General features: G+C 44.4%; 1 protein-coding gene across 1 annotated transcript in view; it reads right to left on the bottom strand.

Annotated features, from left to right (window-relative positions):
- LOC125020615 (POU domain, class 2, transcription factor 2) overlaps positions 1 to 11,023 on the bottom strand; it is a 58,539-nt gene extending 47,516 nt beyond the window's left edge. The window contains exon 1 of the mRNA XM_047606061.1: positions 9,443 to 11,023. Within this exon, the coding sequence (XP_047462017.1) occupies positions 9,443 to 9,542 (100 nt within the window). The 5' untranslated portion in view covers positions 9,543 to 11,023. The remainder of the gene's footprint in view (positions 1 to 9,442) is intronic.
- Positions 11,024 to 16,541: the final 5,518 nt, after the last annotated feature.

Genomic DNA, 16,541 nt, shown 5'->3' with positions numbered 1-16,541 from the left:
ACACACACACACACAGCTCTGCTTATCCATGGCCCTGTCATTTTTAATCTCTAGGAGGTAAAAAAAAAAAAAAAAAAGAAAGTCCTACATCTTTGAGATGGCAAAAGCGCATCAATGTGAGCTTACTCACACTTCCACAGAAAGGTTTTGTGGTGAGATCACACGCTGGCTTCATTATGTCAGAAACCTGTGAAGGAGGACAGGAGTCTTCTCCTAAGCCCTGTTCTCTCTATTCATGCAAGCAGGGGAACAAGATCACTGCCTTCAGGTTGGCACAAAAGATCAGCACTCCTGCATTACACACACCAGCAGCAGGCAGTGATGGACATTAGCTACGCGGCGAGCGCACACACACACACACACCTGCACAGAACTACAGAGCAACCTTTACACACAGAAAACCTTCTCCACTTCAAACGCAAACTGGTTTTAATCACGGGACCTAAAATGATCACGTGGAAAGTAAACTAATGCTGATCTATCATGATAGCTTTTTATTTCACATTATATTTTAGGTTTGTTGAAGGTTTTTCTGCTTCATTTAGACATGTTTTATCTGCCATGTACTGGTAGCGAAGGCTCATTACACTTATTAACTTTTCTAGTTTGACATGAAAATTCAACAAATTCACAGGTACTCGTTTGAGTATTGTTTCCAATTCTGCTTTTGCATTAAAATACTTCTTAAATCCTAACTAATCCCAAATACCTAAAGATTTTAATCTTATCTTAAAGAAAATAAGATGCATTCCAAACAAATGCTTGGGTCTCAGGTGGATATGAGTTAGAAGAAAAGTTAATTTATGGAAGCTTGTAGGCAAACAGGTCTTGAACACAACACTAGTCGTTTGCTACCAGCCAAAGAGACAACACGAGGGTCTCCAAAGAAAGGCAAACTAATGATGTGTGCTACAATGGTTGATCAAATGACTCCACAACTGGAGTTTGAAAGGTACGTACATGCACATACACATATAAACCAATCACATACATACAGTACATACCAGCCAGGGGACACCTAGAAGTGTTATTAATGATGCAATGCACGGGAAAAGAAATGATAGTCATGAATGAAGCAACCAGGAGGAGATACAAATCTGTAGGCTGGTTTGTATCTCCTCCTAGCTTCCTAGCCTCACAGCTAATAGCAGCTTTTCTTATTTCCTGGAAGAATTATTTCCCCTCATGAATGCACAGAACATACAGTGTACACCAGCAGCCGGCAGTTGGCCGTGTTCAAGTGCAACTTTTTGGTCCGGAGACAGTAGACGAGAGATAACGTCACAGTCGGCTGCTGCTGCTGCTGCTGCCTAAAGTTATTGGTGTGGGTTTGGCGTGTCTGCACCTCCGGATGTTTTTCATTTTTTTAGCAGTTCCTGTGAGCCCTCATATTTGGAGATGTGTCAAGAAAAACCAACGCACTTGGAAATGTATGGTCATGTTATCCTCCCATCTTTTTGTCTTATTAAACGTACACAGGATTTCACGCATTTTAAAGTCGACAGTGTCTCAAAAGTTGTCTGTCAAATTGGTTGAATTAAACTGTGTGTATTGTGCTTATATGATGGGATCCTCTGGGTATGCACATGAAATTACTGCAAATAACCTGTGCCACAATCTGTAAAGAAACTAAAAAGGCCACTAAGACGCATCTTGGCCTGATGTTTAGCGTGAAACCTAATTATTCTGCTTAATTAAAAAGGCAAAGCAGCGGCTTTGACCTCAGAGCAGCCGCCCCAACACATTCAACAGCCTTTCGCCTCTCACTCTTTTCTTTCCCGCCCTCTCTCTTCTCCTGGCCGAAAAACACGCCGGGCTGCATTGGCGGTCCCGTGGCAGGGGAATTACAGTGATGGAGGGACTGAATGGAGGGACGGCGAGCGGCGTGGAGGGAAGGAATGCGAGCTATGAGACGAATGAATAGGCACGGGGTTCTTTATGGCATTTATGTGCGGCGCGGAGAAAGCCTATCGACGGACACCTTGTCGGACAAAGGGGCAGCGCACGCTGAGTGCATTCGATTAAGGGCGCGCATTGGTGTTAAACCAAAAAAAAAAGCCCCCCGCTGTGGCCCATGATTCATTATTTGGCGGGGGTGTAAAAATGGACACTGGTTGGTATAAACACACAAAGTACTGACACCAGCCATCAGGGAAACACCGATTCTACGCACGCGTAAGTACTCAAGAAGTACACATGGTCCTCGTGTTTACATGGACAAACATAGAGGAAATGTACTCACAAATGGCTGCAAACACACACACACACACGCACGCACACTTACATATGATTGCCGATTACATACCCAAAGAGAGCGGGACACACAGGGAAGTCAAATACAGCCTGAGTACAGCCAATTTAGCCCTTAATGGTCTTTGGGACCATTAAGGGCAACCATCAAGAGCGTGGGCCTAAGATGACTGTCCAATGCAGGATGTGTTTATGTGCGGTGGGGGGACAGCGTTTACCTGGATTCCTTTTCCTCCCATACGTGTGTCTAATGGCCTATGAATGTTTCCACGGTAACAATGAGAGTTTGAGCCGGTTGGATGGACTGACACACGGACGGCAGCAGAGGGGAAGCAGAGTTCACGCTGCCATATTTGGTTGGCGGGTGTTTGTTGTTTTTTTTTTTTCCCCGTGTCTGCACAGCGGGTTGTGTCCGTGTTGTTGAAATGGCCGTTACCATTTGTGCCGCACGACAAAAAGAGATGCATGTGTGAACGTAACGCACGGGTATACGTTTACGGTTTATGTGACAGTTGTGTTACTGGATACTGACAGAAGTTTTAGGTTTGATTTTCAAACCGAATCACATGTTTGAATTTAATAAAGATGCAAAAGTACTAAAAAATAAAGTTTCTTTGAGATGTGAAAATAGAGATATTTTATTTTACTTCTGTACATTTGCTAAAAATAAGAACGAAATGTATATCTCGGAATGATAAATGTAATAAGCCTCCACTATTTATCTTTTAAACTTTTATTCAAGTATAATCATAATATGAGATTATGTCAAATAAAACCTTATTTCTTGAGCTTTTATTTTTTGGAAACGCAGCTTTATTATTTATTTTGGCAAACGGTTTCATAAATGTAAATCTACATTATTCAGTTTTAGAGTGTAAATGTGCAAAAACAAACTAAATTACAACTTGCGAAGGTATAACCGTCTGCTCTAGAGAGTCTTTGTTGAGTTCTTGTCTGTAATAACCCAAACACTGATGTCTCGTTGCTTTTGAAGATGGATAAACGGTGGATGTTTTGACTTGAGACGCTCGTCTTGAATAATTTCCAGACTGTTGGATGGAAACGGATGTAAACACTAAAGCGTCAGCGTGTTGCATAGGGGCGCGTACTGACAAGGCCTTATTGTGATATACTGAAGTATTCTACATAGGTTCACTGAGAAAATTTTAAATGCAGCTTGAAATGCAAGTTGTACATATGTACATCAGTGATAATTCATTGGACAAACTGAGTCGAAAAAATATTAATTCAGATTATCAGCGTCCAGTTTAGTGCATTTGTAAAGAAGTTTCTTGCCAAAAATTAATGTGAAAACACCGTTGTCACAATTGTCTCCTTGAATGAATGAATGAAAATGTGTGTCAGTGTTTGAACACTGAACAGATGTGAAAATAAAATTCCTTTGCATACATTTTGCCTAAGTACTGTGTTATCCAGTGTAGTTTGCTTTGAATCAACAGGCTGATACCTCATAGTGTCTCGTTAGATGAGTTCGTAAGTTGGTCATGTTCCCTGAATATCTAACTGGAGAGAAACACTTTGTCCAGCTCATCAGTTCCTACCTCACAAACATCAGCTTTGACTTTTCATTCACCACCGCTGCTGTTCCATGCAAATATCCACGGTTTATTTAAGAGTTGCTGCAGCCTGACTGTCCCACATTAACACATAAGTGAGTTAGTGAGAAGGGACGTTAAGAAAATGCAATGAAGAAAAACACAGAAATGTTCTAAAAAGTCTTGCTGTCAAAGTGTTGGATGTGATTTCACGCGCACACTTTACTATCTGCATTTCAAACAGCCGCTACAGAACAGATTCACCATCAGATGGAGTTTGTGTGTGTGTGTGTGTGTGTGTGTGTGTGTGTGTGTGCGCCGAGCCCAGTGTGGGGGTGAGGCGGCTTAACGCAATAAAGCATGTTGTATTGACATCTGTGTTGTGTCTATTGATTCCCCATTATGGAGCTAACAAACCCGCCTGGACGCTTTGTCATTCGCAATCACGTTAGCACCGGGACTCACCGACAACGCTGCCCCTTTTAAAATCTGATCCATACGCGCACGCACACACACGCTCATACAGGAGCAGGTGTCGTCACGTGCACGCGCGCACTCTTTCTCGCATTCCTGCACATTCAGCGCGGCTGCTTCGTGTCACCCACACACACACACACACACACACACACGCACACAAGCACGCACGCTCCCAATTCTCATGCACACACACACACACATCAACACACAAATGGGGTGGCGGGAGAGTAGTCAATGCCGGCTAATCAATACCGGTGGAAGGTTAAAACCACTCACACAATGGGCAGCTATGAGCTTCTTGTGGTTTCCAGATAAACCACACATGCCGGAAAGATCCATAACTGACCTCAACGTGCAATTATTGAATCGTCTACCTGTCTGCTTGCTCTCACACACACACACACACACACACGACTGGTAGCTTCATGCACACAAACACACTTTTGTCTGGCATCATTTCTAGCTCGCATGTAAAAAAAATAAATAAGTGCATACACAGTCAACACACACCTGTAAACTCCCTGCATATGCACGGACCCGAGCACAAATCTCTGCACGATCACGCACGCTTCTCGATTTCGCACACAATCGGATAAACTCTCGCGCGTGCGCACACACGCACACAGAGCAGCCAATTAATCCAGGCACCGGGGCCTTTTGCTCAGGCTCAGTTTGGTGTGGCCCAGACACCACAACCCCCTCCTGGGCTCTGCGAGGTGAAGATCCTGGGTGTGAGAGGAGGTAGTTATCGAGCAGCACGGAGCACTTTGAGTGTGCGTGTGCGACTGTGTCTGTTGTTTTTTTTTTTTATGTGTGTGTGTGTGTGTGTGTGTGGGCAGGAGCTTTGTGCTTTGAACTCGTGCAATGAAAAGTTTCTCTGTGCTGCTGTTAAAACAATAGAATACTACAACCACATCGCCTTATTGTCTCGCTATGCACCGTTTCTTTACTGTGGTAATTTATAACCATCAGAGGCTTTTTCCTTTTCTTTTTTTTTCCTTTTTGTTTGTTTGTGTTGCTCGTTTTCTTTGTTGTATTTTTAATATCGTCTCTTTCTGTTTAACGACGTGTCGTATAAGAGGAATCTAATTAGAGAAGCGGGTAAGAATGAACTACAGGTGAAATCAGAGTCGGCAACATAAATAAAGCTTCCCTCTCCATTCACACACGTGCTTTACTCTCTCCCCCCTTCTCTCTCTCTCTGAATTTGACAGCTCTCAGTTTTATATGGGCCACGGTGGCCCTGGAGGATTTTACAGCAGTGTACATAAAATAAAAGAGCATTTAGATTTCCTTTGTTGTGGTGCAGAGCGGGGACAGAGCGGAGGCAGCTACAGGTCCCTCTCTGCCCTGCCTGCCCTCTCAGAAACAGGAGAATATCTGGTCAGATCTCTGAGCTGCAACAAAAGAGGAGCTTTCTCATTGTTAGCGGGGGGAAAGACGAGATCCTGAAACGAGCCGTTTAGGTACCAGGAAGTGTATTTATTATTTTCTCTCCTTGCTTTTGTCTTCCTCCTGGTTCGTGTCAGCGTGTCAGATGTCAGCGTTCATCCTCGTGCCCTCGTCTTGAGACGTCCGGCGAGAGATTTGTGAACAAAAGCTAATAGTTTGAAGCGTCGGCAACAATCGCGATCAGACCGACTTCATTACAGCTGTGCCAGACTGTGTTTTCAGATCATTCTACATCGACCTGCGCATAAAAAAAAACAAAAAGTGTGTCTGAACACTGGGAAAAAAAGACCCAGGAAGAGAGAGACTTGTTTGGAGGAATTTGTTGGTAAAAACGAAGTTAGTTAAATCCTTGAGATGTCACGAAGGTCTTCCAGACAAAAGCATAACTTCCACACTTTGATTTTTGTCAATAGCACAAACTACCGTGAGTTACAGTTAATTCTGGCTTTGATGGATCGTCTTCAGTCCATTTTAAGGTTGTATTCATGATGTTTTACTCAACAATATGCTAAAAAACATAAAATACAAAAACATAAGAAGGAAAGGCGCATGAGTAGTGATCATATTTCTGCATGAAACACAAATTTAACTCATTTTGTCAGTAGTAACAAGCTATGCCGCTAAATAATTATGTTTTATATTTTTGTACACACTGGGTGACTTTATTGTAACATCCAGTGAAATAATCCCAGTGTCCACATATGAGGACACTTCTTGTGTCCTGCTAATCTCAAATAGCAGGTCTAAAGATCTTTGTCAAATTAGGATGCATCGCAAACAAAAGCTTGTGTCTCTGAAGCTTAATAGTGTGAGGCTATAAAGCAGCATTCAGACATTACTCACAGGACATAAAAACACTAAAACTCAACACTCATAGATTCACTTTAGTGTTAGTAGTTAATAAGGCGACCCGACGCATTGACTTCCTGCCACGTGACACCGGCTCCAAATAATAAAATGTTTTCCCACAATTACTAAATATCACCAATATCTCCAGCCTGCGATAGCAACTTAAAACCAGCGTCTGCTTTAAAAAGCGTGTTACCGTGGCGAGTGTCTTAGGCCCAGATGAGCCGAGGCCAGCGGTCTCAACGCTGTAGTGTTTAAGAGTCGAGCTGACAAAAAACCCATAAGCCCTCGGTTTAGATCCACTGCAGAGCCACTGTCTGCTGGCGTCTGCTGTTCAGGACCTCGCTCCCTCCTTCTCCTCGTCCCGCTGAACCTCTCTCAACCCATCTCCGACTTTTTGACACTTTTGCTCGTGCAAACACTCCCGAGGTGTGTGTGTGTGTGTGTGTGTGTGTGTGTGCGCACACACGCTTACAGGTGCAGGCAGTCGTACAAATGCGCACACCTCGGTCAGAAGATCAGAGGCAGGCGGAGAATTGTGGGTAACAGACTCAGCTAAAGTGGCTTATGGGGCCCCGGCCCGACCACGCCAGGCAAATCCAATTCAACAACCCCCCCCCCCGTCCGCAGGGAACGAGGCACAGACAGAGGGATACACCGAGGGGGGAAAAGAGATAGAGAGGCAGGAAAAAGGACAGAGAGAGAGAGGGGAGTTTGCATTTCACTGGAAAGGCTTTCATGTCGAGTGAATACTTCACAGAAATGAGAAAGACAATGAGAAACAGAGGATTCGGAGTTTCTTTCTCTCCGGGGACCGGGGGATGAAAGATGGAGAAGAGAAGAAATAACAGGGGGAAAGGAGGGATAAGTGTTGGCCTTTGCTCTCATGCACTGTTTATTTCTCTGGTGTGCGTCGGCTGCTTATCACACCAACATGTTTAAATAAAAAAAAAAGAAAAACGTGTGGAAATGCACCGGGGAGACTGAACCGCCGCCTCCAATTCATTCTTTTATTTACACCCCCTCCATTAATTTTACTCCATTACGTTTATTCATATCTAATTTATGAATTCATCTACAACCCGCACGCTCCTCTTTAAACGACTGTTTATCCTTTTCACTCCGCCACTGCTCCTCTCGCTGCTTTTTATTCACTCGGCTCTTTCACCTGTTAATTTGCTGATACTTTAACCTTCCCATTCATTCCGTATTCATTTATGCGCTCCCTCATTCTGTTATTCATTCAATCATTCATTCATTCGCTCCCTCGCGCCCAGTCGCCACCACCACCACCACCGCCGCCGCCTCTTCCTCTCCTTGTTCTCCCATCGTGTCTTTTACTTTAATTTCTTAAAGGACCGACAGAGAAACTGACCCCCAACCCCCCCCCTCCCCCTCCAAAAAAAAGGGGAAACTGAAGCTATAGCCGTTATATGTCGCCTGTCAGAGCCGCCTGAAGCAGCTCTCATTAAAACCTCCACCGTTTTTCTCCTCCTGACACCTACTTAAGGTGATAGGCTGAATTACCCCTGCACGGCTCGGCACGGCTCGGCACGGATCACCATACGCGCTACCCTCCCTCCCCTCTCCCCTCCCCTCCCCTCCCCAATCTGTCTTTTTTGAAATTTCCGCCTGGATGGATGAAGGTGGTGGGTGATGGGGGACAGAGGAGCTACCGGCTCACTCATACATGCACACTCCAAGCTTTTGCTGAGGAACTGACCCCAAACTTTGACCAGGTGGATTAAAAACAGCAAGATAAAATAAAAATATTTAAAAAAAAATGTCACCAGCGCATTAAATTATTTATGCATTAACATTGTATCTCCACTGAATAATAAGCAAATATCACAAAGAAGATGTACACCTGTCTAGATATGTGGCAAAAACATTAAAGTGTTCCTGGAGGAGACGAAGAAACTACATAAAAGTGCAACATCACAGCGATCGTGAGGTCACAACAGCGAGTAAATATTGATTCAAGCCCCTCAAAGAATACTTAAACATATATTTTTTAGCTTTTTTTTCATGACAAGGATTTGAATTTCTTAGAAAATGTCACTTCTTGAATCGTCTCCTGCCTGTGCAGCCAAACTTTGTCCCTCAACTTGACTCCTGTTTTCACCAGCGTGGCCCCCACGTCTGGGATCGATACATCCTGATCGATGGATGACCATGAATACCCCCCCCCCTAACAAAAAAAAAAAAAACCTGAGAGAAGAGGAGAGGGAAGAGGAGAGGGGACAGATGGGATGGAGGCTGAGATGGATGGATTGCCATGAATGAAAGGGGAAAAGATGAGGAGAGAGTGTGGCGCCTCTGTGGGACTGTGATGGATGTTAATGACCCAAACGTGCATACATTTTTTTTTTCTTTTTTTTTTTTTTGAGGGGAGGGGGTGGGTGTGTGTGTGTTTTACATTTTGGATTTATATGCAAGTAAGTATTCGAACCTCAAACTGATGTTTGCAGATGAAGTCCTTTGTGTTATTTTTGAAAAGATGATGAAGAAGGTTAAAATAAAAACTGAAAACACACACAAACACCTTCCGGATAATTAATCTTTACAAAAGTCAGTTATGACAAATCAAACACGTATGAAACAAGTTGATTTACATTTTACTTAAATAACAGAAAAGAAAAAAGCTTCTTAAATTGCCAATAATAAATGAATAACTGGTTTAAACTTTCCTACGTGTATAATCGTCATTTATTTAGTGTTTAGACGTTTAGTGAAATTTGAGGGGTTTTTTTAATGTATAGATTAATTTAATAGGTTAGAAATGGAAAGAAATGAAGCTTTGACCGGGTTTGATTCTTCGTGTAGGTGCAGGGAAGGATGGAGGAGGACTCTCTTACCGGGGCTGGACCGCGGAGCCAGCGAGGACTTGAGTCTCCAGGCGCTGAAGTCGGACGCTGTTCTCTGAAAGACGAAGGGGACCGGCAGGGGGACAAACATGGTCCTCTGTCGACCTGGGGGTCCGTCGTTTTTTTATTTTAGTCTCACTTTTCTTCTCCTCTTATCCGTCGTCCTGCCGTCGTTCTTTGGCCTTTTCTTCGTACGCTTTCCAGGTTTTGTGGACGCCGTGTGGAAGGACGCTGCGCTGGGGTGTTTGGAGAACAGACTCTTTGGAGTATTTGGCTTTTTTCTTCCGTGATTCGTGATTCTACCTCAGCGGATTCACATCTCTCTACTTTTAAGGGGTTTTCGTGCAGCTCTGGTTCACAGATGGATGTTACGGTCCGATTTCTTGAGTCTTTTCGGAGTCAGCTAGTCCGGCACACACACACGCACGCACACAAACACACACACAGACACACAGGGGCGCGCAGCGAGGACTGCTCGGCTTTGGGAGAATAAATAAAGCTACCAGTGGTTATCCATACAGGCTAATACAGGTTGCAGGTGACTGGCCATTGGATGCAGCCATGTGAATCTAGTGCAGCCGGCGCTCCTCACTCAGCTGCTCTCCGCTGGATGCAACACAGACACAATTAGACTCAATTTATTGTGTCCAGACAGCTGTGCGTAAAGGTCGCAGCGGCTCTCCCGTCTCCGTCTCTCCTCCTCGGCGGGTTTTTGCTTTGGTTTGGGTTGAGAGAGAGAAAAACAAAAAGGCGAATTTCTCCTCCTGCGCTGTCATTAAAAGTCTCAAACAACAAACACTGTCCACGGGTGAGTCCTCCGAAAGGAAAAACGAGAAAAAGAGTCCGCGTGAGACTGGAGTTTTTTCTTTTTGGTTCTCCTAAAGATTTGGTTTGTAGCTGGCTGGTCTGCTGAAGGATACATGCACACAATAACGCGACACAATAACAAAATGCAAATGCGTTATTTGGCCAAAAAAAAAAGAAGAAGACGGAATTAAAGAAATAATAAAGTAAGGCTACGCAGGCAACCCCAGTCTGACTTTCGCTCCTCCCTCTCCTCCCCTCGCTGTTTCTCTCGCTCCCTCTTTCTCTACCGCGGGTCACTAATTAAAGCAAAATCAATAGAGAAATAAATGAATGAATCCATATCAATAAGTACACCTGTCCTGTGGTTTCCTCCTCGGCTGATGCGCGAGGCGAGAGCAGGGAAAAAAGAGGAGGGGAAAGCGGCGCCCCTTTTCTTTTTACGCTGTGGTGTCTTTTCTTTGGCTCTGCTCCGCCATCCGCCGGTGTGTATATCTCTCTCTCTCTCTCTCTCTCTCTCTGTGTCACTCTCTCGCTTTCTCTCTCTTTCCGTCTCTTTCTCCGTGTGTATCCGACGTGTGTGCGCGCGGATCAGCGTCCCTCCAGTTTATTTTTGTGGGAACCCCGGTGGCTTCGGTCCGACACCGCGCAGCCTGAACGCACTCTGGCACGGCGGAGCTCTCTGGCCGGGAGACAAACTGAGATACCCAGCCCCCCTCTTTTTTCCTTTTTTTTTTTTTTTTTTTTACCCCCACTTCCCTCCCCTCTCTACCTCCATCCCCCTCACCCCAACACACACACACACTGAAATATACACATATACATATACACAAATACACACACAGCTTCTTTCCTGTCCTCTAATTGGTAAACACTTATTTCTTAGAACATTTCTTGTCACTTATAGTTGTTATATCTGATATTTAAATAGATTTTATTAATATTATAAATCTATATAGAGATATTTGCAGTAATATATTTTTAATTATTATATTAAAATCCATTTCATTTTGTTTTTCCCACACACATTTTCTTTGACCCGCCATAATCTCGTACAAGACGAGCGCAGATCCAACCGATTGATCCTCTGATTACCTCATTATAATGAAGCCAATAATCACATCATCGCCGGCCTCAGAAAAGAAATCGATCGCCTCTTCACAATGTGCGGACATGAATTCAAAAGGGGAGGGGGGGGGGGGCTTTGATGTATATTTCAGCAGGTGGATCTCTGCCGCTCCCCTTCTCTTGTATAGATTTACGTGGGTCTGGCCCACGCAAGGTCACCTGCAGCACTCAGCTAATGTATTTTTCTTTCCTCCACAGAGGTGGATAATCAAAGCCGGCAGAGCCACGGGTGTTAAATTAGTGATCATTTTTTTTGGAGGGTGCGGGGGGAAAAGCTGCGTGCGCGTGTGTGCGTAAAATGCGCGTAAAATGTCAGAAGGGCTGCATCTAGATTGCGTGTCTTTTTTTCCTCGTTAAGGTTCGCTGAGAAGGTTTTTAGTTGCAGTTTATATATCTATCTCTGTGCGGGTAAAAGGTGCCTCCCGGCCATCACCTCTCACTCCTCCTCTCCTCAGTCTTGCGCCGCCCAATGCATTTACACTCCAGATTATCGCCGGCATGGATTTTTTAAATAGAAAAATCTATACGCTAAATATCGCAGTCAATAAAGGAAAATCGACCAAAACCACACACACACACACACACACACACCTTCCTCCCTTTCTCCCTCACTGTCTGTCTGTCTATCCCCCCCACCTCCACTGCTGTATACACTCCGAGGTGAGACTGAGCTGTTAATAAGTTATCGATCAATTATGGCCCCTCATATTTAGAGAGGCCTCGGGCTCTTTGCCAATGCTAATGTCCACGCAGCGCAGAGGAGGGAAGCGTCGGATAACCTATAAACCACCTGCTACTCGGAGGAGGAAACATCATCAGGAGCCTTGTGCACTCACTCTACGGCTGCAGCAATAATACTGTCAGTAATCTGTGTGCTGCTGCTACTACTACAGTTGATGGTATCACTTAGGAAAATCTCTACAATCCTGGTACTGCTGCAAGAAAACTACTTGCAATGGGCGGCAACTATTAAAGCTGCTGCTGCTGCTTCCATTCATGCAACTATTAGGAAACAAGTGACCCTGATGATGCTACTAATGCTACTTTAATAACTGCTTGCACAGCTACTTCTAGAACTATTCTCCTCCTGCAGCTAATTCTATAAGTATATTTTAAACTGCTTTAGTTTTAATATCATCACTGCTGCTGCAAGACCTTATATTTCTAAACACACCACTGCAGCCGCTACTACAACTACTACTAGTACTCGTAGTAGCCGCTTTCTTTACGTGTTTTTTTGATACTGTTGCTTCGTTTAGAATTACAGCTGCAGTGTTTATATTTAATCTTAAGCATGTGTCTTATGATTCGGAGCATTTCCGTTACCCGCTGCAGCTTTTGATGTGCGCAGACACACGTCACATCACAAAGGAGGAGGAGGAGGAGGAGGACGAGGAGGACCCCCACCCCCACCCATCATAAAAGAAAGAAAGAAAGAAAGAAAGAAAGAAAGAAAGAAAGAAAGAAAGAAAAAGAAAAAACACTCCCCCTTTGACAGATGACATCCGCGTGTCCAACGAGAGACGGAGCGGGAGGAAAAAAGAAAAGCAGCAGGAGGAGGGAGGCAAAAAAAAAAAAAAAAGAAGCGACCGGTTGTCCCTCAAGAGCCCCCCTTCTCTCCAGATGATGGCGAGCGCAGAGGAGCCCCGATCCAAACTCCTTCCAGACAAAAGCAATTATTTCTTGTAGAATATAGTGTGTTTTGTACGTCCATCGCGGGAGGGGAGTGGAGGTGGTGGTGGTGGGGGGGGGGGGAGGGGTGTGGATTTGAAGGAGAGGTGAAGAATATGGCGCACGGCGGGCCTCATCAATAGCAATATGTTCTTTTTCCCTCCTGTAATATCTATCCTTTTATAACTACTCTGCAACCTGCTGCGGCGGTTGCTTTGTCTGACATCGTGGGCTTATGGGCCATAGTGGACTTCTGATCAGTTACACACACACACATGCAGACACACACAGTTATACACACACACACACAGCACGATAAAAAAAAAAAAAAAAAAAGGAACCGAAAATAGATTCTCTCCGTTACCTTTCAAAGCAAAACCTGTCGTTTCTGATCCAGATCTATAACCGGAGTAGTATTTACTGTGTGACAGTATTTAAATCTGTTATTCGTGTGTTACACTGAATACACACGTCTCAGTTTTAACAACAGATCCTCAAAAAGTCTAAAAACGCAAAAAAAAGGGCCAATATCACAGATTTATTTTAACCGAAATAATCAGAAGAAGTGAACGCATCCTCCCCTCGACGAGAAGTCTATTGTGGGGATAGATCTTATTGCTCTTTATCTGTCTGCTCTATCTGTGTGTGTGTGTGTGTGTGTGTGTGTGTGTGTGTGTGTGAGAGAGTTCATTGTTAAATGGCAGTGTCATGTTGACAAACGAGTTGGTTGAATTAAATTCTCCCTCATCAATAACAAGGGGGCCCAATCAATACCAGCTTACAATTATATCACCACCTACCCCTTCCGCTAGCGCTGTAACCGCACACACACACACACACACACACACACACACACACACACACACACACACACACACACACACACACACACACACACACACACACACACACACACACACACACACAGAGAGAGAGAGAGACACACACACTCGGCAAGAGACGGTGAATGAAAAGGAAGAATCACTACCGGCTTAATAAACACTATAAAATATTCACACACACTGAAGTAGAGAGGGAGTGTGTGAGTGTTATTTGGGTTATTACACACACACACAATCATTCATGTGACACTGACCCTAATAAACACAACTTCTCTGTGCGTTATTTTTATTTTTTTTTTCCCCCGCAATTTGACATTTTATCTATTTTCAGCATCTCTTTCTGTCTGCGTGTACGTCTCTCTCCCGTTCCTCTGGCGGCCTGACTAAGTAATCAATGCTGACAGGTTGTCAATAGGCCGGCACGGGCCCTGCCAATACCTCTCCTACATATCCATTATTCTTCTTAGGCCGCAGAGGACAAACAGAAAAGAGTAAAACACAATGCCGTCGATACGCCACCTTGATACGATCATCGCGGCAGATCAATGCTCTTGCTTACAGCTCACGAGCTTCGCCTCGACCTCGAGCGCTCGGGAATCGCTGGGTGAATGCGCGGCTTGATGTGGCTTCTTACGTTGTTCTTATCTCAACAGGCTTTTTTTTATTTGGGTTTCATGTATATTCTCTTTCATTTCACGCATAATTTTATCCCAACTTTGAAGACATTATTCCTCCCCGCGAATTTGCCAGTGTTCACATTTCACACGTGTTCTGCATCCCATTTCATCCCGGATTGGCTGTAATGGATTTAAGATGTAAAATGGGATGGAGTGAAGAGGAGGAGGAGGAGGAGGAGGAGGAGGAGGGGTGGGGGCTGCAATATCGAATTATTTTTTTTCTTTATCAGGTTCACAGACAATCCTGTATTCCACGCACACGGACACAAATGTATACACACATATATATATATATATATATGTATGTATAGATGAGCTTAGCAAACGCATGCAAACGCACCGTAACATGCAACAAAGCACGGAAACGCTACGCACTTGTGGAATATATATTAACGTACACAAACACACACACACACACACACACACTTCTGGTTGTTGTGCTCAAACAGCTTAGCTTAGCACAAATGCAGCATCGAGGCTCGAGGTAATGCCAATGACATGGATGCAGCTTTCCAGCCTGTGCAGCCTGGAGTGTGTGTTGGTGTGTGTCTATTTGGGGGGGATGGAGGGAGGGGGGGGTGGACGGGGGGTGGGGGGTGAAGCCTTAAACACTGAGAGGATCAGGATCAGCTCTCCTGGACACCATGGAATACGATCAAGGAGGAAAGAGTGTGTGTGTGTGTGTGTACAAGAATGATAGCAAGACATAAAAGAAAAAATAAGAAGTGAAAGGTGTTTTCGCAAAGTATTGTGGTGCTGAAGTGGCATGTTGCACAAAATCAGCTTTATGATATGATATTTTTTAAAGGTACCACGTCTCAATTATTTTATAAGATCCTTTTTTTATATATATATGTTTAAGCAAGATTAAACGCACTCCACAGGTTTGCTCCGAGATGTACACAAACTACCAACCGCTTTCCACCATCGACTAAACTCTTGAATCTGTTTTCTCCGTGTCGTTTTCTCCATAGCCCCCCCCCCCCTCACGCTGGCAGTCAGACCCACAGACATGTTCACGCTCGGCCTGCGTGGTGTTCGCCGAGAGAAAGGGAGACAGACACACACACACACAGAGAAAAAGAGTGTGTGTGTGTGTGTGTGTGTGTGTGGGTAGATTTAGAAGTGGGGATCAATGAGAAATGTAGAAATCAATGCACTTAGCGGTGGGAAATCAATGGGGCCTAATCGGGATGCCAATGGCACAAGTCAAAACAATTAAGAAGGAAGAAAAATGTTTAACAACCCCTCAGCCCCAACCCGCCCCGATGCTTGCACAGAGGCCGAGGAGAGATGGAAGGGGAGGGGAAAAAAAAGGAAAAGAGAGGGCTGGAGTAATGTGGAGAACGTCGAGGGGAGTATAGCGGGCGATGTCTGGATCACTGGAATTAAATGTGTTTACCTTACAGCGCCGGTGCCTGGGAAGCTGCAGCTTAGACTCCGGGTCGCCGGCGTAATTTCTTGCATCTCGTGATCTGGTAAAGAGGACGAAATTACACAGTGAGAAAAAGCACAAAATGAAAATATAGGGTGTTAAACGTGACTTTAAAATACTGCATCAGGACGACGCAATGTTAAAATTCTTGCAGGAGGTTCCCTCACTCCTAAACACATGGAAGGAGATCACAGTTTTGTAGAAATGGGTGTAACGGTCCATTAAAAAAAAAGGAAGAGATGCTCCATATGTCCAGACTTCAGGTGAACCCTCCGATACTTCTTTACACCCGTCTGGTGATTAGAGTCCGAACCAAACCAATGGGCCTCCTGCTTCAGCTTGACACTTTTACTACTGGCGTCCAACTGTGGGCTCTTCTGCGATGGAGGACGTCAATCTTTTAGCCACATTTACTGCCCCTGTGCCTTTAGCACGTTGGGAAGTTGGGAAGTTTAGTTGGATCAGCATCATCTCAGATCTCAGTTTTCAGTTGCTACGTGACTTGTGATGCGCTCTTTCTCGTCCAACTAGCC

The sequence above is a fragment of the Mugil cephalus genome, chromosome 14 (genome assembly GCF_022458985.1).
Source record: "Mugil cephalus isolate CIBA_MC_2020 chromosome 14, CIBA_Mcephalus_1.1, whole genome shotgun sequence".
In the NCBI taxonomy this organism is placed as follows: domain Eukaryota; kingdom Metazoa; phylum Chordata; class Actinopteri; order Mugiliformes; family Mugilidae; genus Mugil; species Mugil cephalus.
This window is presented reverse-complemented; position numbering and strand designations above follow the sequence as displayed.